The 25137-nt window shown below is 45.3% G+C and overlaps 1 protein-coding gene and 1 non-coding gene across 2 annotated transcripts in view; both read right to left on the bottom strand.

The window, feature by feature from the left end:
- Window positions 1-8332: 8332 nt before the first annotated feature.
- The window catches only part of arpc2 (actin related protein 2/3 complex, subunit 2), a 33782-nt gene continuing 16977 nt past the window's right edge, over window positions 8333-25137 (bottom strand). The window contains exons 6-10 of the mRNA XM_072261087.1: window positions 24626-24719; window positions 20277-20403; window positions 17810-17910; window positions 16017-16117; window positions 8333-8722 (exon numbers count right to left, since the gene is read on the bottom strand). Coding sequence (XP_072117188.1) covers window positions 8698-8722; window positions 16017-16117; window positions 17810-17910; window positions 20277-20403; window positions 24626-24719 — 448 coding nt within the window. The 3' untranslated portion in view covers window positions 8333-8697. The remainder of the gene's footprint in view (window positions 8723-16016; window positions 16118-17809; window positions 17911-20276; window positions 20404-24625; window positions 24720-25137) is intronic.
- Window positions 9105-9214, bottom strand: LOC140199914 (small nucleolar RNA SNORD89). Its single transcript, XR_011886528.1, has one exon. It is a non-coding gene; the product is annotated as a small nucleolar RNA SNORD89 (small nucleolar RNA).

The following is a 25137-nucleotide window of genomic DNA, read 5'->3' on the forward strand; positions in this document are numbered from 1 at the left end:
GAAAGAACCCAAAGGGTAACAGCAAAGACCTGCAGAAATCTCTAGAGTTTGCTAAAGTCTCTGTTCTTGCATCCACTATAATAATACTGAACAAGAATGGTGTTCATGGAAGAACACCACAGAGGAAACCACTGCTCTCCAAAACAAAACATTGCTGCACGTCTCAAGTTTGCAAAAGAACACCTGGATATTCCACAATGCTTCTGGGTCATTATTGTATGGACAGATGAGAGGAAAGTTGAACTTTTTGTCAGAAATGCACACTACTATGTTTGGAGGGAAAAGGGCACTGCACACCAACAGCAAACTCTCATCTCAACTTTGAAGCTTTGTAGAAGGAGCATCATGGTTTGGGGTTGCTTTGCTGCCTCAGGACTTGGACATCTTGCAATCATTGAGGGAACAATAAATTCAAAATTTTATCAAGACATTTTACAGTCCATCACCTGAAGCTTAATAGAAGTTGGATGATACAAGACAATGATCCAAAACACAAGAGTAAATCAACAATAGAATGGTTTAAAATGAAGAAAATTTGTGTTTCAGAATGGCCAAGTCAGAATCCAGACCTTAACCCAATTGAGATACCATGGCATGACCTGAAGAGAACTGTTCACGCAAGGTAACACAGAAATATTGATGAACTGAAACAGTTTTGTATGGAGGAGTGGTCTAAAATTCCTCCTCTTCATTGTGTAAGTCTGATCAACAGCTACAGGCAATGTTTCTTGGAGGTTATTGCTGCTAAAAGAGGTTCTACCAGTTATTAAATACAAGGGTTTACTTACTTTTTCCAGCCTGGACTGTGAATGATTAAACAATCTGTTCAATAAAGACATGCAAAGTACAGTTGTTTGTGTTTCATTAGTTAGACAGATTGTGTTTGTCTATTATTGTGACTTAGATGAAGATCAGACCACATTTTATGAGTAATTAATGCAGAAAAGCAGGTAATTACAAAGGCTTCACACATTTTTATTGATACAGTACTTTGATAATAAATGTACTTTGAACTTTGAATCTTTTTAACAACCCATCAACTTGAGTGGCAAGTTTAAGGGATCTAAGGAGGTGGATCCCAAGATCCCTCTGATCCTCCATACTGCTCAGAATTTTGCCATTAACTTGCTTCAGCATAGAGTTACGTCATAGCAGAGAAAGAGGTTCTTTGGCCCAACTGGGCCCTGTCCATACTGTTAAAATAGTAATCTAGTGGACACCTTATCTCTTCTGTCTACACAATGTCCATATCATTTCATTGTAGACCACAAGATATAGGAGCAGAATTAGGCCATCTGGTCCATCATGTCTGCTCTACCATTTCATCATGGCTGATCCAATTTTCCTCTCAGCCCCAATCTCCTGCCTTCTCCCCATATCCCTTTATGTCTTAACCAATCAAGAATCTATCAACCTCTGCCTAAAATATACATAAAGACTTGCCCTGCACAGCTGCTTGTTGCAAAGAATTCCACAGATTCACCACTCTCAGGCTAAATAATTTCCTCCTCATCTTCATTCTAAAATGAAACCCCTCTATTATGAAGCTGTGTCCTCTGGTCTTAGACTCTCCCACCATAGGAAACATTCCTTCCACATCCACACTATCAAGGCCTTTCATCATTCAATAAGTTTCAATGAGGTCACCACTCATTCTTCTGAATTCTAGTGAATACAGGTCCAGAGCCATCAGACGCTCTTCATATGATAAGCCATTCAATCCTGGAATCATTTTTGTGAACCTCCTTTGGACTCTCTCCGGTGTCATCACATCCTTTCTAAGTAAAGGGCCCAAACCTGATCACAATACTCCAAGTGAGACCTCACCAGTTCTTTATAAAGTTTCAATATTACATCCTTGCTTTTATATCCTAGTCCTCTTGAAATGAATGCTAACATTGCATTTGCCTTCCTTACCACAGATTCAACTTGAAAATTAACCTTTAGGGGATCCTGCACGAGGATTCCTAAATCCCTTTGTACTTCCGTTTTTTTTGTATTTTCTTTCCATTTAGAAAATAGTCAACTCTTTAATTTCTTCTATCAAAATGCATGACCATACACTTCCCGACACTGTACTCCATCCGCCATTTCTTTGCCCATTCTCCTAACCTAAGTCCTTTTGTAGCCTCTCTACTTCGTCGAAACTAACTTCCTCCACCTATCTTCATACTGTCTGCAAACTTTGCAACAACGCCTTCGATCCCATCATTGACATATTACGCAAAAAGAATCGGTCCCAACACAGACCCCTAGTCACTGGCAGCCAGCCAGAAAAAGCTCCCTTTATTCCCACTCTTTGTCTCCTGCCAATCAACCACTGCTTTACCTATGCTAAATCTTTCCTGTAATACCATGGGCTCATAGCTTGTTAAGCAGCCTCATGTGTGACACCCTGTCAAAGGCCTTCTGAAAATCCACGAACACAACCATCAACCAATTCTCCTTTGTCCATCCTGCTTGCTATTTCTTCAAAGAATTCCAACAGATTTATCAGGCAAATTTTCCCTTGAGGAAACCATGCCATATTTTATTATGTGCCTCCAAGTATCCTGAGACCTTATCTTAGTAATTGACTCCGAAGTCTTCCCAACCACTGAGGTCAGACTAACTGGCCTATAGTTTCATTTCATCTGCCCTTTTCCCTTCTTGAAGAGTGGAGTGACATTTACAAATTTCCAGTCTTCCGGAACTAAGTGATTCTTGAAAGATCATTACTAATACCTCCACGATCTCTTCAGCCACCTCTTTCAGAACCCTAGTGTGTACATCTTTAGACCTTTCAGTTTCCCAAGAACCTTCCCTCCAGTATTGGAACTCCACACACTTCACACCCAACAGCTGGAATTTCCACCATACTGCTAGTGTCTTCCACGGTGAAAACTGATGTAAAATACTCAGTTCATCCACCACTTTGTTGCCCCCCATTACTACCTCTCCTGCATCATTTTACAACTGTCCTATATCCACTCTCACCTCTCTTTTACATGTTATGTATCTGAAGAAACCTTTGGTATCCTCTTTAATATTATTGGCTAGCTTACTTTTGCATTCCACCTTTACTTTCTTAATGACATTTTTAGTTGTCTTCCATTTGTTCTTAAAAGCTTCCCAATAACTTCCCACTAATTTTTGCTTTATTATATGCCATCTCTTTGGCTTTGACTTCTCTTGTTAGCAATGGTTGTGTCCTCTATCCTTTAGAATACTTCTTCCTCTTTGGGATGTACATACCCTGCACCTTCCAAATTGCTTTCAGAAATGTCAGCCATTTGCTCTGCTGTCATCCCTGCCAGTGTTCCTTTCTAATCAATTTTGGCCAACTCCTCTCTCACGCCTCTGTAACTCTATTTACTCCACTGTAACCATATAACCATATCACAATTACAGCACGGAAACAGGCCATCTCAGCCCTTCTAGTCCATGCTGAATTCTTACTCTCACCTAGTCCCACTGACCTGCACTCAGCCCATAATCCTCCATTCCTTTCCTGTCCATATATCTATCCAATTTAACTTTAAGTGACAACATCGTACCTGCCACAACCACTTCTGCTGGAAGCTTGTTCCACACAGCTACCACTCTCTGAGTAAAGAAGTTTCCCCTCATGTTACCCCTAAACTTTTGCCCTTTAACTCTCAACTCATGTCCTCTTGTTTGAATCTCCCCCACTCTTAATGGAAAAAGCCTATCCATGTCAACTCTATCTATCCCCCTAATTTTAAATACATTTGACAAGTCCCCCCTCAACCTCCTACACTCCAAAGAATAAAGACCCAACTTGTTCAACCTTTCTCTGTAACTTAGGATATGAAACCCAGGTAACCTTCTAGTAAATCTTCTCCGTACTCTCTCAATTTTGTTGACATCTTTCCTATAATTCGGTGACCAGAACTGTACACAATACTCCAAATTTGGCCTCACCAATGCCTTGTACAATTTCAACATTACATCCCAATTCCTATACTCAATGCTCTGATTTATAAAGGCCAGCATACCAAAAGCTTTCTTCACCACCCTATCCACATGAGATTCCACCTTCAGGGAACTATGCACCATTATTCCTAGATCCCTCTGTTCTACTGCATTCTTCAATGCCCTACCATTTACCATGTATGTCCTATCTTGATTAGTCCTACCAAAATGTAGCACCTCACATTTATCAGCATTAAACTCCATCTGCCATCTTTCAGCCCACTCTTGTAACTGGCCTAAATCTCTCTGCAAGCTTTGAAAACCTACTTAATTATCCACAACTCCACCTATCTTAGTATCATCTGCATACTTACTCATCCAATTTACCACCCCATCATCCAGATCATTAATATATATGACAAACAACATTGGACCCAGTACAGATCCCTGAGGCACACCACTAGTCACCGGCCTCCCATCTGACAGTTACCCACCACTACTGTCTGGCGTCTCCCATCCAGCCACTGCTGACTCCATTTTACTACTTCAATATTAATACCTAACGATTGAATCTTCCTAACTAACCTTCCGTGTGGAGCCTTGTCAAAGGCCTTACTGAAGTCCATACGACAACATCCACTGCTTTACCCTCGTCAACTTTCCTAGTAACCTCTTCAAAAAATTCAGTAAGATTTGTCAAACATGACCTTCCACGCACTGTAATACTGATACGTCTGACTTTAGCTTCTCCTTCTCAAATTTCAGAGTGAATTTGATCATATTATGATCACCTGTCCTAAAAGTTCTTTTACCTAGAACTCTTTAATCAATTCTGGTTCATTGCACAGCACCCAACCCAGAATAGCTGATCCTCTAGGAGGCTCAACCACGAGCTGCTCTAAAAAGCCATCTCACAAGCACTCTAGAAATTCCCCCACCCCCTGTAATCCAGCACCAACATGATTTTCCCGAGCTACCTGCATATTGAAGTCGTCCATAACTATTGTAACATTGCTCTTGTGCCATGCATTTTCTATCTCCCATTGTAATTTGTAGGCCACATCCTTGCTGTTTGGGGGTCTGTACACACCTCCCATCAGGGTCTTCTTACCCTTGCAGTTCCTTAGCTCTATCCACAGTGATTCAACACCTTTGACCCTATGTCACCTTTTTCTAATGAAAGAGCAACACTACCTTCCTGCCCATCCTTTTGATGCAATGCATCCTTAGACATTAAGCTCCCAGCTATAATCTTTCAGCCATGATTCAATGATGCCTACATCATACCTGCCAATATGCAACTGTGCTGCAAGTTCATCTACCTTATTCCGGATACTGCACACATTCAGCTACAACCCTACAGTCCTGTATTCACCCTTCTCAATTTTGTCACACCATGCTCAACGTTTTGATTCCTAACTTTGAGGTCTTACCAACATATGCTTCCACAACCTCTCTGCTAACTGTTCTGGCACTCTGGTTCCCAGTCCCTAGCAACTCCAGTTTGAACCCCACTGTGTAGCATTAACAAACCTTTGTGTTAGGATATTAGTTCACCTCCAGTTCAGGTGCAAACCATCCCTTCCGTACAGGTCCCACCTTCGCTGGAAGAACCCAATGATCCAAAAATTTTACGTCTTCCCTCCTACACCAACTCCTTAGCCACATACTAAACCACATGATCTCACTAGCATGTGGCACAAGTAGCAATCCTGAGATCACAACCCTGGAGGTTCTGCCCTTTAACTTAGCACCTAACTCCCTATGTAGAACCTCAGTACTCATCCTACCCATGTTATTGGTACCTGCATGGACCATCACTTAGAAACATACTAAACCTACAGCACAATACAGGCCCTTCAGCCCACAATGCTGTGCCGAACATGTCCTTACCTTAGAAATTACCTAGGGTTACCCATAGACCTCTATTTTTCTGAGCTCCATGTACCTGTCCAGGAGTCTCTTAAAAGACCCTATCATATCTGCCTCCACCACTGTCGCCAGCAGCCCATTCCACACACTCACCACTCTGCATAAAAACTTACTCGTGACACCTCCTCTGTACCTACTTCCAAGCACCTTAAAACTGTGCTCTCTCGTGCTAGCCAATTCAGCCCTGGTCAAAAGCCTCTGACTACATGATCAATGCCTCTCATCATCAGATGAAGGCCAATGCACTGTATGCCTTATTAACCAGTCAACCTGCACAGCAGCTTTGAGTGTCCTATGGACTCAGACCCCAAGATCCCTCTGATCCTCCACACTGCTATGAGTCTAACCATTAATACTATATTGTTATCATATTTGGCTTACCAAAATGAACCACCTGACACTTATCTGGGTTGAACTCCATCTGGCACTTCCCAGCCCAGTTTTGCATCCTATCAATGAACTGCTGCAACCTCTGACAGCCCTCCACACTGTCCATAACACTCCAATCCTTTGCGTCATCAGCAAATTTACTAACCCATCCTTCCACTTCCTCATCCAGGGCATTTATATAAATCACAAAGAGTAGGGGTCCCAGAGCAGATCCCCGAGGCACACCACTGGTCACCTACCTCCATGCAGAATATGACCCGTCCACAACCACTCTTTGCCTTCTGTGGGCAAGCCAGTTTTGGATTAACAAAGCAACTTCCCCTTGGATCCCATGCCTCCTTACTTTCTCAATAGGCTTTGTATGGGGTACCTTGTCAAATGCCTTGCTGAAATCCATATACACTACATCTATTGCTCTACCTTCATCAATGTTAGTCACATCCTCAAAAAATTCAGTCAGGCTTGTAAGGCACGGCCTGCCTTTGACAAAGCTATGCTGACTATTCCTAATCATATTATGCTTCTCCAAATGTTCATAAATCCTGCCTCTCAGGATCATCTCCACCAATTTACCAACCACTAAAGCAAGACTCACTGGTCTATAATTTCCTGGGCTATCTCTGCTCCCTTTCTTGAATAAGGGAACAACATCTGCAAACATCCCATCCTCCAGAACCTCTCCCGTCACCATTGATGATGCAAAGATCATCACCAGAGGCTCAGCAATCTCCTCCCTCAGTAGCCTGGGGTACATCTCTTCCGGTCCTGGTGACATATCCAACTTGATGCTTTCCAAAAGCTCCAGCACAACCTGTTTCTTAATATCTACATGCTCAAGCTTTTCAGCCCGCTTTAAGTCATCTCTACAATCATCAAGATCCTTTTACACAGTGAGTACTGAAGCAAAGTACTCATTAAATACCTCTGCTATCTCCTCTGGTTCCACACACACTTCTGGCTGTTCACACTCCACTTAAGAATGCTGAGGACTCAATCCCCAATATCCCAAACCCTGGTACCCAGGAGGCAACATACCATCTGGGCATCTTGTTTTTGCCCACAAAACCTCCTGTCCTTTTCCCTAACGAATCCCTTATCACCACAGCATGCCCTTCCCCCATTTCCTTTCTGAGTCACTGAGGCAGACTCAATGCCAGCAACCCAACCCCCGTGACTTTCCTTCTAGGTCATCCCCCTACCCCAGACAGTATCCAAATCCTGTTGTTGAGGGGGATGGCCACAGGCGTACTCTGAACTTGCTCCTTAACCCCTTTCCCCTTCTTGACTGTCACCCAGTTTCTTGTGTCCTGCACCTAGGGTGTAACTACCTCTCTGTATGTCTTATCTATCGCCCCCTCAGCCTCTCGAATGATCTGACGTTCATCCAGTTCCAGCTCCAGCTCCAACTCCTTAATGCAGTTTGTTAGAAGCTGCAGCTGGATGCACTTCTTGCAGTTGTACTGGTCAGGGATACTGGATGTCTTCCTGTCTTGCCACATACCGCGAGAGAAGCATTTCACTATCCTAGCTGAGCAGATATAAAGAAAAGATAAAACTTAGCTTTACTTTCTCTGAGCAAAGCACCACATTCACATGTCCCTTAAACGTCCCTAAAGTTTTTGCCTCTACCTCCACCCCCGACAATATATTCCAGGCACCCACCGTTTTAAAAAAAAACTTGCCCCTCACATGTCCTTTGAAGTTATCCCCTCTGGTATTAGGCATTTCAACCCCTGGAAAAAGATAGTCTATCTAGACTTCTCATAATCTTATAAACCTTCACCACTCCAGAGAAAAAAACCCAAGCTTGTCCCATCTTTCATTATAGAACCCTCTCCAAAGCCCTGATATCCTTCCTGTAATGGGGCAACCAGAATTGTATGCAATACTCCAGATGCAGCCTAACTATAAAGCTGCAACATAACTTCCTGACTTTTTAATTCAATGCCTTAACGAATAAAGGCATGCCATATCTTATATGTTCTAAAATACAGCTTTTATTTACAGTGTTAATGCTTCACATCTGGAGTGCTTAAAACAAAAGTCAGACACATAACAAGACCAAAAGATCAAAATGAAATACAGATAGCAAGGGTGACATATAAAAACTTTATTTTTCTGGAAGCGCTACTGTCTCCGACAGCGCAGCGGCATAGTTCGAGGGCAGGGATTGGGAGGAACATACTGAATCGATGTATTACAGGCCATGGAAAGCAACAGCGAAATGTTAAGGACAGGGATTGGAGAGGTGAAAGGGCTTTTATTTCCATTGGGAAGGTTCCCAGGAAGTAGGAATTCAACACAAGGGAAGCTTGGAAAATGACAGCAGGTGGGGAATATTTCTGGGAATACACTGGGAAGGTCCTGCTGACCACGGCGATGATTCTTTATGTGTGTTTATGGGGGAGGGATTGGGGAGGCTTTTGGGCTCTCCCCATCCATCCGTGGCCGCCAGGTTTATTATCGGGCGGTAAAAGTCTTCCCCCTGTGGAGAGAGTGCGGTAGTCAGAACAGTACAATGGTCCCTCTTCTCCCCACTACCACCTGTACACCACTGACACCCTCTCCCCCACTTACTCTCTTACTCTGCAAGGTCCCACACACTGACAACTCCCCATGACCTCCCACACTCCATAGACACCCTCCCCAACTCCTTCGACCTCCCACGCATCAACGAACACCTCCGCCTGTAACCTACTGACCCCCATCACCCCTTAAAACTGTGAGCTCTTGCACACCATCGCCCCCTGACAGACTGCACCCCCATCCTGCTCCCACACAGAGTGTCTACTCTGTCCTAGACCTGGCATTGGTGCAGAATGTAGGGGATGGGGTGGGTGAGCTCCTCTACATCACTCTGCGCCGTGCCCGAGGTCAGACAGTCTCGCTCTGGGGTTCCTGTCATCGTGTCCCTACCGAGAACCAACTGCTGGGGGATGCACTGCAATTCGGCCTTTTATTGTCATCACCCCTCGGGCACGGGTGATGCCATGATCCCCCCTCTATCTCTCCCGTTCCCACCATTTCCCTCCACATCGTTCCCAATCCTCATTCCTTCTCCTCTCCACCATCTGCCCTCCCCACAATCTTCCACCCCATCCTTCTCCCATCACCACCCCCTCTCCCACCTCTACTTCCTCCCCATCCCTGAGGAGCAGGACCTGACCCACAGCCCCAGGAGAGTGGGAAGGCGGCAGAGTTAGCCACAGCCGCTGTTCGATTAACTCAGGTATACCGTTGTCACCGTTCCAACAGTAATCAGTAAACCGACCAACCCTTCCCATACCACGCAGCATGTACCCTTCTCCAAAGCACACCCTGGCAAGCGAGAGAGTCAGAAATGAACACTCTCCCCAAGAAACAAACTGAGTGGAGAGAAGTGGCAGAAGGAATATAGTGTAGGGAAGTGTACGGTTGTGCAATTTGGTAGGAGTAAAGGCTTGGACTATACTCTAAATGGAGAGCAAATTCAGAAATCAGAGGTGCAAAGGTATTGGGGGTCCTCATGAGGGATTCCCTGAAGGTTAACTTGCAGCTTGAGTCGGTGGTGAGGAAGGCAACTGCAATGTCACCATTCATTTTGAAAGGAATAGAATATAAAAGCAAGGATGTAATTCTCAGGCTTTATAAGGCACTGGTCAGACTGCACTTGGAGTATAGTGAACAGTTTTGGCTCTTTTTAGCTTAGAAATGATGTGCCAGCATTGGAGAGGGTCCACAGGAGGTTCAGCAGAATGACTGGGTTAACATATGAGGAGTGCTTGATGTCTGCAGTTCTGAAAAATGAGACACAATCTCATTATAACCTACCAAATAGTGGAAGAGCTATATGGAATGGATGTGGCAAGTATGTTTCTTATTGTGGGTGAATCTAGAACCAGAGGGCAGAGATCAGAACAGAAGGACATCCTTTAGAACAGAGATGAGGAGGAATTTCTTTAGCTAGAGGGTGGTGAATCTGTGGAATTCATTGCCATGAATGGCTGTGAAGGCCAAGTCACTGGGTATACATAAAGCAGAAGTTGATAAGTTCTTGATCAGTAAGGGTGACAGGGAGAAGGCAGGAGAATGGGGTTGAGAGGGATAATAAATCAACCATGATGGAATGCTAGAACAAGCTCAATGGGCCAAATGGCTTCACTCTGCTCCTATGAAATGTGGTCTTACCAGAGCTTCTGAACATGTATTCCACATCTCAAAACACCGTTGGCCGGACTTCATTCACATTCTCCCCTCCCCAGAGGTCGAGGGATTCAAAATGACCCTCACAGTATAAAGGGCTGACCCTGCTCTCAATAACAGGGTCTGCAGAACTGTTCCTTTGCAGTGACTGAGAATCTAATTCCCTCCCCTCCTTAGCTCCACACTGGAGGACAGCAGCAGAGCACCCGCTGGCATGCCACTGCAACGCTGAACTCTCTCTCAGGTGGAACGCCACACTGCCAAGGTGGCCACTGTTATGTACCCCTAGGGGTCATATTTTTTATGGACTATATCTTTAAAAAGAGAGTGAGAGAGAGAGAGTTGCTCAACACAAGCACCTTGTTATTGAGACAGGGAGGTGAAGACTGCTTTGAGATGGTGTTATGGTTTCTCTGCCGCATGTTTACACTTTTGCAAGCACACTGCCAGCTTCTGTGTTCCTACAGAGAGAAGGGAGGAGCTACTTGATGGACAGCTGGTGTTCAGCACGGTGAGATAAATAGGTCAGCTGATAGACGTGCAGACACGATTTTGGACACTGGATCAGCTTTGTTGTGCCCACAGAAAGGTGGGTTTTCTGAGGATCGATCAGTGGCTCTCGCAGTGTGGAAAAGGTGTGACCGGTGGGGAGTTATTGGTGTGTTCAACCCTTGCATGGGTTGATAACTCCAGCATAGAAAACGGTCCCCTTGTTGTGCTCACATTCGATGACTTTAAAGGAAGTTTTCAGAGCGGAGAGGAAGGTTTGGAGCAGAAGAAACCTAGTGACAAAGAGGTCACTGTTTGGACTCTCTAAGTAGCCCGTAAGGGTGAGTTTGAGTTCCATTCGAATACGAAGGTGTGACTGTCACGTAGAGTGGGTTCTCTGTTGAGGAGAGTACCTTTGTGAATACCACTTGTGTGTTACCCCTGTTTGGGTGTGGCAGTTCACTGAAGAAAGGCACCCCTGTGGCAAATCACTGTTGGAGTTATTTCGTATGTCGTGGAACTGGATAAGTGGCTACCATGTTTGTGTGTTTGGGGTTGGTTCCCCTAGTGACAAGCTACTGTTGGTGATAATCTATATGTGGATTCTGTTTGAGTATCCTGTGGCCACCTCTTTGGAATGACCCGTAGCTGAATTCGGGTGTGGTACCACTTGTGTTGAAAGGTTATACGTTGAAAATCACTGTCGGTGATATTTCGTGTGTGGAGTGGAACAACTTTGGAGATAAAACCAAGTATTATTGTTATTTTGTATTGCTGTCGTGGAATATCAACGTAATTGCCTTCCCTCAACATTTACCCTGGATGACAAATATCTCTCTCTCATCACCTATTCCATGGATGAACTGAACTTTTATACTTTACCATTTCAAGACTCTAAGCCTTGTTTCCCCCAAACTCAATAGTTTGGGAGTTATATTTGCACACATATATACATGTAACACTGCTAACTTGTTTGATTTATCTGGTTATATATGACTGTATTATGTAGTTACTAATAAAAATAGCTTATGTTAACACCAATACCAGACTCTAGCTGTTTTCCATTTCTGCTGGTTCTTTAACCCGTCACGAGGTATGTGACACTACCATCTCTCCCTGCTTCACTCACGCGTGTATCTATCAGCAGACCCGACTCTCCGAAACTGCACTGCGCTCCCTGTCCACTCCCTACGCACTGGGGCTACTGGACTATCGCCAAAGACTCTTTTCTGTAAAAAGCAGAAGGGTAGTCTGCCACGGAAACACCTGGGGGGGTAAAAGCGGAGATGAAAGGACTGTAACACAAAGCAACACAGAGCAAGGAGAGACCGCCCCTGTACGCAGAGAAACTCAGAGGGAGTGCAGAAAGATTCAGCAGACCGGTCCCTGAGAGTGGTGGGGCAGGTGTGGCCTCTGTCCTCCAGAATTCAGAATGACCTCAGTGAACTGGGCTGAAAGAGAGGACATCATTAACATGGGATTCTGCAGATGCTGAAAACGGAAAGGGCAACACACACACACAACTCTGGAGGAACTCAGGTCAGGCAACATCAATGGAGGGGATTAAATACATAAGTTTCAGGCCGAGACTCTTCATCAGGACAGGAGAGGACGAGGGCAGAAACCAGTATAAGGCGGCAGGGGGAGGGGAAGGGTGATAGGTAGACCAGGTGAATGTGAAGGTGGGTGGGTGGGGATGCAGTAAGAAGCTGGGAGGTGATAAGCAGGGAGTGCCAAAGGGTTGACAAGGGAGGGCGGGGATAGGAGAGGACTGCCTGACTTGCTGAGTTTCTCCAGCATTTTGTGTGCGTTGCTCAAGAGGAGGGAGATGTGCTCCTTGAGGGAAGAGTCCATAACCAGGATTCACTGCTCTATAACAATGAGGTGATTCTGGACTGAAAATGCGGGGAATTTTGTCACTTGTATGGAGGTGAACAGTCAGAATTCTGCGCTGTGAAGACTCAAAATTCCACAAATATTCAGAAATTTCTGGATACAGGACTGGGGCAGGAAAGGACGAGATAGAACAGCCACAATGTTGTTTAACAGCAAAGCACATGATTCCTGCCACATTACTTCAGCCTAAAGTACCGATGGGGACAGGTCTGTCTCTATAACACCAGGGCACAGTATCAGTGGGAACGGGTCGGCCACAGTATAACACTGGGGTACAGTACTGGTGGGGACAGGTCTGTCTCTAAAACAGGGGTATGGTACCAGTGGGGTGGGTCTGTCACAGTATAACTGGGGTACAGTACTGGTAGGGGCAGGTCTGTCTCTGTACAACACCAGGGTACAATAGTGGTGGGGATGGTTCTGAGTGCTGTGCGTAAACACACAAGACATGCAAAGCAGAATTCAAATGACATACAAAGCTCTTGATGAAGTCGTGGAGCAGAAATAAATTCGGATGCAAAGAGGCTGGCAAGGTTCCAGGAGGTACAAACCAGATCTACTGTACTATTAAAAGAAATCAATACCCTGGAGAGAGCATGATTGCATGGGTCAGGGGACAGTTTGTATCCACTGCCAAGGGACTGATAATGAACAGAGGGGATCTCACAGTGGGCAAGGAGGGGTCTGGCTGGGCACTCGATACCCCAATGACCAGAAGGATGGATTTAGGGATACAGTTAAATTATTGGCACATCCCACCTAGCCACAGCTTGAAATTGCACACTGAGGGGACATGGCAGACCCTGCCTGAACTTCAGGCAAGGATGTGCCCTGCATTCCTTTATGGGCAGATAGACACTGCTCCCAGTAGCTTCAGCTCTGCTGGTGATTGTGAGACCTGCAGATCGCAGGGAGAGGAGAGAATCCCAGCCAAGCCCGCCCCTCCCCCCTCCCACCAGCTTCAGTGAGTGGCCTGCCAAAAGCCCACACTCCTGAATCCTTTATAGAGTCCAGGAGCACTACAGCACAGAAACACGCCTGTCGGCCCATCTAGTCCATGCCAAGCTGTTCTTCTGCCTAGTCCCATTCACCCACACCTGGACTATACTCCTTCCATGCATGTACTTATCTAAACTTCTCTTAAATGTTGAAATTGAACTCACTCTCACCTCCCTCTTAGTGAAGAAGCCCCCCCACCAGGTTCTCCTTAAATATTTCACCTTTAACTTCTAGTTCCAGTCACACCCAAACTCTGGAAAAAGCCTTTTTGCATTTACTCTATCTATACCTCTCACAATTTTGTACACCTGTATCAAATCTCCCCTCATTCTCCTAAACTCCAGTGAAGTCCTAATTTATTCAACCTTTCATTAGATCTCAAATCCTCAAACCCTGGCAACATTCTTGCACATTCAAGGGGAGCCCCTGGACACAAACAATGGCAGACACCTCCCACCGCAGCCCCCCACACCCACTCAGCTCCACTGAACCCTACTCTTCTAACTCTCTCTGCCCCCTGCAAGGACTGAATCTGGCTTCAGAGCAGTAGTGATAGATAGCCACTGCCTCACAGTTCCCAGTTCGATCCTGACCCCCGGTGCTATCTGTGTGGAGTTTCTACAATTTCCATGTGACTGTTTGGGATCCCCCCCCCCCATCCCCTAGACTTGCAGGGTCAACAGGTTAATTGTCCCCAGTGCATGGGTGAGGGGTAGAATTTTGCAGGGAGATATTGGAATATGACAGAGATAGGAGTTCAATTCCAACGTCATTTGTAAGGAATTTGTACGATCCTTCTCGTGAACACGTGGGTTTCCTCCCACAATCCAAAGACGCACCAGCTAGTAGGTTAATTGATCATTGCCCTGTGATTAGGCTAAGGTTAAGTACGCAGGTAGGTGGGTGTCACAGAGTGCTGGGCCGGAAGGGCCTCTTCCATGCTATATCAATAAATACATAAAATAAATTTAAAAAGGGGATTAGGGCTGCAGGGATAGTAGGTGGTTGGTGTAGTGATGGGCCGAAGGGCCTGATTACATGCTGTACGACCCCATGCCTGAACGGGCATGGTGCTGGTGACACCACTCGTGGTTTCCTTTGCCCCCTACCTCCCCCCCCACCCCCGGGGTTGTGTTGGGCAAGTCACAGTTTTATAACTTTCCTACCAGCCACCTAGGAACTGCCAGGCTCCTAATGCATCCGATTGCAATGCAACATAAAGGAGGGAGCACTTAATGATTAGATACAAACTTAATAGGTGACTAGATTATCAAACTGTTCAATAGTGTAATAGTATCTATGAAATCTAAAAGCAATTATTGCAAAGCCTTGTAAATAGCAAGCTATGTAAGACAAGCTGACTCATTTAAACTTTATTTAAAGCAGAAGCTGCCATGTGGACCAGCTGGGTCAGTTCAGTCACGTCATTTCTCTGAACTGCAGCATCTTTATTTCTTCAGGCTCTCAGTTCCCCTGACCAGCCACAGCCCTCTCAAAGCATGCAGAAGCCAGCCCCTTCCTCAAACAGGCCACAAATTAGGAAGAAGCAAATTATGACAGCACATTACAGCCCTTTGGCCCACGATGTGCCAAACTTTTAACCTACTATAAGATCATTCTTACTTGCCCCTCCTACATAGCCCTCCATTTTCTACCAGCCATTAAGAGTTCCTTAAATGTCTTCTGCACTGCCTCCAAAGCCTAAAGAACATAGAACACTACAGCACACAACAGGATGTTTAGCCCACAATGTTGTTTCGACCCTTTAACCTACTCTCAAAATCAACCTAACCATTCCCTCATACGTAGGCACATGGATGATAGAAAATTGGAAGGCTACCTAAGAGTTTCTTAAATGCCTTTTGCACTGTCTTCAAAGCATATGGAACAACAGGCACTTTGACCCACCATGTTGTGCCAGCCTCTTAACCAACTTTAAGATCAATCTAACCTTTCCCCTCCTATATAACCCTCTCTATTATTCTTCCATCCATACGCCACAATTGATTCTGCAGATACTAGAAATTTTGAGCAACACAGAAGATTTTTTGTATATGTTGGTCAGAGCAGGGAGGAGGCGGACTGCCCAACATTTGGCGGGGCTCATCCTCGGAGAGGTGTCAAAGGTGGTGACTTGAACTTTTTCCCCCAGTTTTTATCCTGTGAACCATGAAAACGTGGACCCTACCCTTGCCCTCTCCCTTTATACTTACGACATAGTCTTCATTTCCTTCTTCTCACTCTCAGGGCGTGCACGGTTCAGCACCTTGAGGAAGTCTGATGTCTTGGCCCTCATACGGGTGTGGATGTAAGCCTGTCAACACATGGTGATTTATCAGTGACCTCCAATAAGACCAACCTGCTTGGGGGCCGGGGTGGTGGGTGGGGTGTGTTGAAGAGGAGCGTGGAACCAGTCGCTCTCCTCCGAGGACATCGTGGTCAGTGCCAGGAGCCACTTGCATCCTCAGAATGTGTTGGTTGTTGACACAAATGATGCATTTCACCATGTTTTGATGTACATGTGACAAATAAGTTACTATTCCATTGTGAGTCTCAACTGCAAGAGAGGGAGGTTTGGGGCGTGTTGTCTGGGCAGGTGGTGTGCAGCGAGTCACAGCATGCGGTTGGTGAAATGAGCCAAGAACATATAAACTCCTTACAGACAGTGGCAAGAATTGAACACCAATCAGCAATCACTGGCGCGGTAAAGCTGTGCAGCCATTAAGGGTGATGTTCTTTTTAAAGATTTGCTTTGGCACGTGTACATCAAAACACAGTGAAATGCGCCACTTGCGTCAACAATCAACACAGTCTGAAGACTATTCTGGGTGCAGCCCTAAGTGTGGCCATGCTTCCAGCATCGACATAGCATGCCCACAACATACGTCCTTGGGATGTGGGAGGAAGGAAACGGAAGCACCCACAGGAAACCCACGCAGCCACGGGGAGAACGTACAAACTCCTTACAGACAGCAGCTGGATTTCAACCCCAATCGCCAGCACTATGCTACTGAACACACGAAAACCTATGTTATTATGAATTCTCCATGCAGGTAACATTAATTCAACTTGTGCCCGTCCTGACTCCACACACTAATCCATCTCTAATTACTGTTCCCACAGTTCCATTGTGCACTGTACATTGTGCATTGTCCCTTCTTTCCAGATTTCTGCATTTTTCTCTTACCTTGTCCATTTGCATTAATAACTAAATGAGGGAGCAGGCCATAAAGAAGAACTTCCCACCCATCTCTGTGAAGACATCAGCATCTACACCAAGAGATTCTAGATTCTGCCGATGCTGCAATCTTCTGCTGAAAAGTCTGCATGGAAAATCTGAGTGGTGTTCTTTGGTTGGCACAGTAGTGTAGTAGTTAGTGTAACGGGGGAGGGGGATGTTCCCTCCCTAGTGTAACGCTTCACAGTGTAAGCCGTAAGACTGGGGTTCAAATCCCACTACAGTCTGTACAGAGTTTGTATGTTTTCCATGTGACTGTGTGACTTTCCTCTGGGTACTCCAGTTCCGGTTAACAAGTCGTGGGCATGCTATGTTGGTACCAAAGGTGTGATGATTCTTGTGGGCTGCCCCCATCACATCCTTTTGTTGATCATCGACACAAATGACTCATTTCACTGTACATGACAAATAAGGCTAATCTTTCACCTTAACTGAATATGGCGGAAAGTCATAAATAAGAACTTTCCACCCGTCCCTGTGAAGATAGCAGCATCTATACCAGAAGAGAGACTCTGCAGATGCTGTAAATCCAGAGCAACACACAAATGTTGGAGGAACTCTGCAGGTCAGGCAGCATCAATGGAGGGAAATGAACAGTTAATGTTTGGACTGAGACCCATCATCAGGGTAGACAAAGGTTCTCGGCCCAGAACGTTAACAGTTCATTTCCCTCCACAGATACTGCCTGCCTGCTGAGTCCCTCCTGTGCGTGTTGAGTAACTACACCTAGGGTAGGGGCTGGAACTCAATGGCTGTCCCATCACTCACCTTGGAGCACTTGATGTGGTAATGCAGGTAATCCCTGAAGGTATGAATCAGATTGATGGTGTTATCACGGGTGCTGGGATTGGTGTGTCGAGGGAACAGGACTAGTAAAAGAGAAAAATGACCATTAGTTGTGGCTTGGAGAGTGCAGGGCAGCTCCCAACCCAGAGATTATCAGACTATAATAAGAACGAGCAGAATTAGGCCTTGAATCCATCGAGCCTGCTCCAACATTCCACCATGGCTGATTTACTACCCCTCTCAGCCCCATTCTCCTGCCTTCTCCCCAGCAGAATGAGGTGACGAGGAGGCACACAGGAGTGAGATGGATCAGCTGATTGAGTGGTGTCGCAACAACGACCTTGCACTCAGCGTCTGTGAGACCAAAGAAGTGACTGTGGACTTTAAAAAGCATAAGACAAGGGAACACAGCAGTCCTCATCTTTGAGTGTCTACCCTGGGCCCAACATATCGATGTAGCTACAAAGAAGGCATGACAGTGGCGATATTTCATTAGCAGTTTCAGGAGAATTGGTATGTCACCAAAGACACTCGCAAATTTCTACAGGTGTACCGCAGAGAGCATTCCAATTGGCTGCATCACCATCTGGTTTGGTGGGGGGCACAGCACCAGATCAAAATAAGATGCAGAAAGTTGTGAACTCAGTCAGCTCCATCATGGGCAGTGGCCTCCCAGCAGCCAGAATATCTTCAAGGAGTGATGCCTCAAAAAAGTGGCATCCATCATTAAGGGCTCCCACCACCAGGGACATGCCCTCTTCTCATTGCTACCATCAGGGAGGAGGTACAGGAGCCTGAAGGCACACGCTCAACCATTCAGGAACAGCTTCTTCCCCTCTGCCATCAGATTTCTGAATGGGTATTGAACCCATGAGCACTACCTCTACTTTTTTTCCCCTCTCTTTTTGCACTATTCATTTAACTAGATATACACACACATACACCTTACAGTAATTTACAGGTTTTATCATGTACTGCTGCTGCATAACAAGAAATTTCACAACAAATGCCAGTGATGCTAAACTTGATTCTGACAGCTTGTTCCAGGTACTTAACAGCCTCTGCCTAAAAACTTGCTTCATAAATCTTCTATAAACTTTACCCTTCTCACCTTGGACAATAAGACCACGAGACATAGGAACAGAATTATGCCATTCAGCCCATCGACTCTGCTCCCCCATTCCATCATGGCTGATTTATTTTCCATCAGTACACAGCCCGAGTCCAACTAAAACATTCATCTGAAAGGGCTTCGACTTGGAACATTAACCATTTCCCTCTCCCCAGACGCTGACTGACTTCTCCTCACCTGCCTAAAAACTCTCCTCTGATTCTCCTCTTCCCTTTCCTTCTCACAGAGTCCACAGTGCTCTATCAGATTCCTTCCTCCTTCTTCAGCCCTTTACCTCTTCCACCTATCACCTCCCAGTTTCTAACTTCAGCCCTCCTCCTCCCTCACTTGGTTTCACCTATCACCTGTCAGATCGCACTCCCAACCTTCTCATTATGACTCCTTTCCTCTTCCTTTCCAGTCCCAGTGAAGGGCCTTATCCCAAAATGTCGACTGTTTATTCCTCTCAGAAAACGCTGCCTGACCTGCTGAGTTACTCCAGCATTGATTGTGTGTGTGTGTGTGTGTGTGTGTGTGTGTGTGTGTGTGTGTGTGTGTGTGGTGGGAATGTAGTAATATTGCAGCTGTATGAGACCACAACTGGTCTATTGTGTGCAGTTTTGCTCGCCCTCTTATAGAAACGAGGTCATTGGGCTGGAAAGAACGAGAAGATTGATGAGAATGATGCAGGGACTAGAGAGCCCGAGTCATAAGGAGAGGTTGGACAGGCAAGGTCTTTCTTTGGAGTGTAGGGCAACGAAGGATGATCTTATAGAGATGTATTAAATTACAAGGGGCATACACAGAATGCACAGTCTTTTACCTAGGGCTGAGGAATCAAGAACGAGAGGGCACAGGTTTAAAGGGAGAGGGGAGAGGCTTAACAGGAACCTGAAGGACAACTTCCTCCACACTGAGTGTGGTGAGAGTATGGAACGAGCTGCCAAAGGAAGTGGTTGAGGCAGGTACAATAGCAACATTTAAAGTACATTTGGATAGGTACATGGATAGGCAGAGCTTAGAGGGCCATATGGGACTACCTTTAATCAACAGCATGGACTAGTTGGGCCAAAGGGCCTGTTTCTGTGCTGTATGGCACTACAACTCCACAATACACTTGTCAGAGACACGATTTAAAGGTAGTGAATTTAAGAAGCATGCAGATCGCTGAGGGAAGTAATCTAATAAAAGAATATCCTCTTTTACTGATTTTTGTTCCTGCTCATTTAATTGTTCTCCCTGTGAACCTCACATCATTAATTCCCCCTTGCTCAGGCCTCCCACCACACCCCTGATGCAGGAAGATCCTTGGAGAGGCGGCAGGGAGCAGCCACTTACCGAAGGTGATATAGCCGATGTTGTCACCCACAGCTGCATTGGTATCCTTCAGTTCCAGGGGAGGTTCCCGGTGGCTGAACAGAACCTGGGGGGCAGTGTGGCTTGCCCTCCGACCCTCCTTGAACTCCTGCAGAATTGGAAACACAATCAGGTTTATTATCACTGGTATACATCATCATTTTTTTTTGTTTTGGATAGCAGTAGAGAGCAATGCATAAAATAACATCATAAATTACAATAATATATATGTGGAATTCATTGATAGAATGGCAAAGCAGACTCAACGAATCAAATGGAATAATTCTGCTCCTATGTTGTGACAATAAAAGCCTTTGGGTCCACTGTCCTCTCCTATCAAATTCCTTTGTCAGCTTCTCATTCCTCCTTCCCACTCCTCCCCCCCTTAGCCACCCACCCGTCCCCTCACCTATCACCTGCCAACTTTACTCCTTCCCTCCACCACCTTATCCTGGCTTCCTCCTCATTCCTTTGCAGTCCTGCTGTAGGGTCTCAGCCCGAAACGTCATTAGTTTTTTCCTCCCCATAGATGCTGAGTTCCTCCAGTATTTTGGATGTGCTGTGCAGGATAAAGAGGTCATATTTGGATTTAAAATTTGCAACTAGTAGGATGCCAAGGGATTAGTGATGGAACCCCAATCACTTACATTCTCCTTGAACGAGTTGGCTGAAGCAAATGAGTACAACTTCATTTGTTGATATAATGAGTTCACGATAGCAACAAATATGCTTCAAAATTCAAAGTAAATTTATTATCAAAGTACTTAAACACCGGAGGCGATGTGGGAGCAAGCAGAGGCACAGTGGACATGCGCCATCATTCTATAGGCCATGACATTTAGGGACTTGGGTATATATTTTTTTGTGTGACTATGCTTTTCTGCTATCATATTTATGTGCTATAGGTGCCTCGTGTTGTGTGTGACTGTTGCTACTGTGTTTTGCACCTTGGGTTCGGAAGAACGCTGTTTCATTTGGCTGTATTCATGGGCATGGTTGAATGATAACTGAACTTCAACTAGAACAAAGAAACACAATAGACTCAGTGAAGAACCCACATAAAGACGGACAAACAATAGGGCGAAAAGCATTATCAGGGATGCATCTCACCCTAACCATGGACTTTTTACTCTCCTCCCATCCGGTAGGTGCTACAGGAGCCTCCGCTCCCGCACCAGCAGGCACAGGGAGAGCTTCTTCCCTGAGGCTGTGACACTGCTGAACCTCACATCACAGCGCTAAGCAGTATTGTACCCATATTGTACTGTCTCAGTACTTTTATATTTGTGTGCTGTAGCACTTATTTTATTCGCAGTTGTTTTGCAAATAACACTATTCTTTGCATTTCTGGTCAGATGCTAAATGCATTTCATTGGCTTTGTATCTGTACTCGGAACGATGACAATAAAGTTGAATCTAATCTAGATGTGCAAGAGACAAATGGTGAAAATACAAAATGAAAAAAAGGCAAACACAACCAATGTTCGATCGGTTCAGTGAGTAGGTTATGGGCTGGCAGATGGGAATATTCTGTGGCAAAGTGGGAGTGGACGGAAGGCAAACTGTAAATGGAGCTGGACTATAAAAGTGTGCGACAAAGGGATCACAAGCTGCAGCCACGTGAAACTAAGGGTTAACAGATGCTGCAAGTAACGAGGAAAGTTTTTAATAAGGTAATAATAACGCTCCACAGATGCAGGCAGGCTTTTTCCACTGAGGTTGGGTGAGACCAGAACTAGAGGTCACGGGTTAAAGGTGAAAGGTAAAATATTTAAGGGGAACGTGGTGGTGAACTTCACACAGAGGGTGGTGTAGAACGAGCTGCCAGTGGAAGTGGTGGATGCGGGTTCGATTTCAATAGTTAAGAAAAATTTGGATAAGTATATGAATGGGGAAGGGTATGGAGGGCAATGGCCTGGGTGCAGGTCGATGGACTAGGCAGATGAACAGTTTGACATGGAGAGATGGGCTGAAGGACCTGTTTCGATGACTGTACTGTGTTCGGGTAGAAGGCACACTGCTCTGCGTGCAGAGGTTAACAAAACACAGATACAGAACAAAGGCTATGGAAATGAAATGACTTTCACCCAATTATCTACCACTGATTAAACATTTGACAATCTGCGTTCACGGTTACGGAACCAACCTGGCTCACAGCCCAACAGAACAACATTGATTGATTGAGAGATATCTGGTTACAGCTAGTAGGGGAAGCTGATGGTGAACAGATGGGGGTTTAATCACATCAATGGGTGAACACGGTAAGTCTACATCTATCCTGGGCTGTGTGGGAGGGTGCAACAAGCATGAAACAAGGCGTACTTAGTGCATCTTAGAACCCGGTTCAATTCTGATCTTGGGTGCTGACTGTTGGAATTTGTGATGTGGGACTGGGTGCCATGGTTTCCACCCACATCAAACAGCTGCGGAAACGGGGATGTGAACTGGCCTGAAAACCTCCAGCACCTCTATGGACATACCTCTGATTGTGTCTTTTGCACTAATCTCTCACTTTGCACACTCTTCACAATAACTTATATTAAAACAGAGAACAGTATAGCACAGTACAGGCCCCTTGGCCCATGATATTGTGTCAAACTTACAATCTAACCCTTCCCTCCCACATAGTCCTCCATTTTTCTATCATTCACGTGCACATCTAAGAGATTTTTTAGATGTCCCTCATGTCCCTGCTTCTACCACCACCCCAGGCAGTGAGTTTTACTCTCTGTGAAAAACTTACCTCTGACATCCCCCTTCTACTCTTCTCCAATCGCTTACCTTAAACTCACTTTGCTTTATTTTATATTTATTTATTTAGAGATACAGCACAGTAACAGGCAATTTTGGTCCAACCAGCCAGCACTGTCTAATTATACCCATGTGACCAATTAGCCTATTAACCTGTATGCCTTTGGACTGAGGGAGAAAACCAGAGTAACCGGAGGAAACCCATGCGGTCACGGGGAGAACGTACAAACTCCTTACAGACAGTGGCAAATTGAACCTGGGTTGCTAGTGCTGTAACAATGTAACACTAACTGCTACACTACCGTGCCTACCCTAAAGATTAGCTTTATTTGTCACATGTCCTTATCTAAGAGTTCCTTAAATGTCACTAATGTATCTACCTCTGCCACCACCCCTGGCAGTGTGTTCCACTCACCTGCCACCCTCTGTGTATAAAAACTAGCTCCGACATCCCTCCTATACTTTCCTCTAATCACTGTAAAGTATGCCCTTTGTATTAGACTTTTCCACCCTGGAAAAGGAGGAAACCCATGTGGTCATGGGGAGAACGTACAAACAGTGTTACGCTAACCGCTACACTACCATAGGCGCTAGATATGGTCCTTGTGGCTAAAAAGATCAGGGGGTATGGAGGGAAGGCTGGTACAGGGTTCTGAGTTGGATGATCAGCCATGATCATACTGAATGGCGGTGCTGGCTCGAAGGGCTGAATGGCCTACTCCTGCACCTATTTTCTATGTTTCTATAAAGACTGGCTTTATTTGTCATACTTACACTGAAACAGACAGTGAAATGTGTCATCGACCAACACAGTCCGAGGATGTGCTGGGGCAGCCCACAAGTGTTGCCGTGCTACCAGCGTTAACATAATGTGCCCACAACTTACTAACCCTAACCCGTATGACTTTGGAATGTGGGAGGAAACCAGAGCACCTGGAAGAAACCCACATGATCAACAGGACAATGTCCAAACTCCTTAGGGTCAGCGGTGGGAATTTAACTCCCAACCATTGGCACTGTACAGCATTATGCTAGTTGCCATGCGAACGTGTCAGCCTAATGACATTATGTATTAACATAAACGAATTATATTTACATGTATTAACCATTTCCGCCTGGGAAAAAGTCTCTGGTTGACCACTCGATCAATGCCTCCATCATCTTGTCAACTTCTGTCAAGCCACCTCCCTCTTTGGAGAAAAGGACAATGAAAAACCCTAGCTTGCTCAACCTAGCCTCATAAAATATGCTCTCTAACCCGGCAGCTTCCTGGTAAATCTCCTTTGCACCCTCTCTAATGCTTCCACATCCTTCCTATAGTGACCGCAACTGGATACAATATTCCAATATTTATAGAGCTTCAAAACTACGTTGTAGCCCTTGAATCATTCCCCCCCTCCCAAACTAATGAAAGCCATCACACCATATTCCTTCTTAACAACTCAGTCAATTTTGAGGGACCTATGCACGTGGTCCCAAGGTCCCTCTGTTCCTCCACATTGCTAAGACTACTGCCATTAACTCTGTACTCTGCCTTCAAAGTTGACCTTCCAAAGTGAAGCAAACGTTGCGTGGCTTACCTGCATAAAGACCTTTCCAATCACAACGTCGTCATCGTCCTTGAAAACCGTGCTGAAGACCACCGTCACTCGGTCCTTTTTGGCTTCCACGTAGCTGGAAGACGAGTGAGGCACTAGTCAAATCACTGTATAACGGCAGAACGGGCTGAGTGGTGGTGAGAGCACACCTGACAGCAGGACCAGTCAGGGGGTGTGGAGCTGCTTCACATCACCGAGGTGCAGAAGCAGTGGTTACACTGAGTAATTCAATACAAACATACAAATTACATACAAAACTACCAGGGGTATACTTAGGGTTAATGCAAGCAGGCTGAGGTAGGGTGAGATGAAAATTAGAAGTCAAAGGTTTGGAGCACTGTGTGCAATTCTGGTCACTACCTATAGGAAAGCTATAATAAGACTGAAAGAGTGCTGAGAAAATTTACAAGGATTTTGTCGGGACTTGAGCACTTGAGTTAGAGGGAAAAGTTGAATAGGTTAAAACTTTATTTCCCAGAGTGTAGGAGAAGGAA

This window comes from Mobula birostris, chromosome 6 (assembly GCF_030028105.1).
Source record: "Mobula birostris isolate sMobBir1 chromosome 6, sMobBir1.hap1, whole genome shotgun sequence".
Taxonomy (NCBI): Eukaryota; Metazoa; Chordata; class Chondrichthyes; order Myliobatiformes; family Myliobatidae; genus Mobula; species Mobula birostris.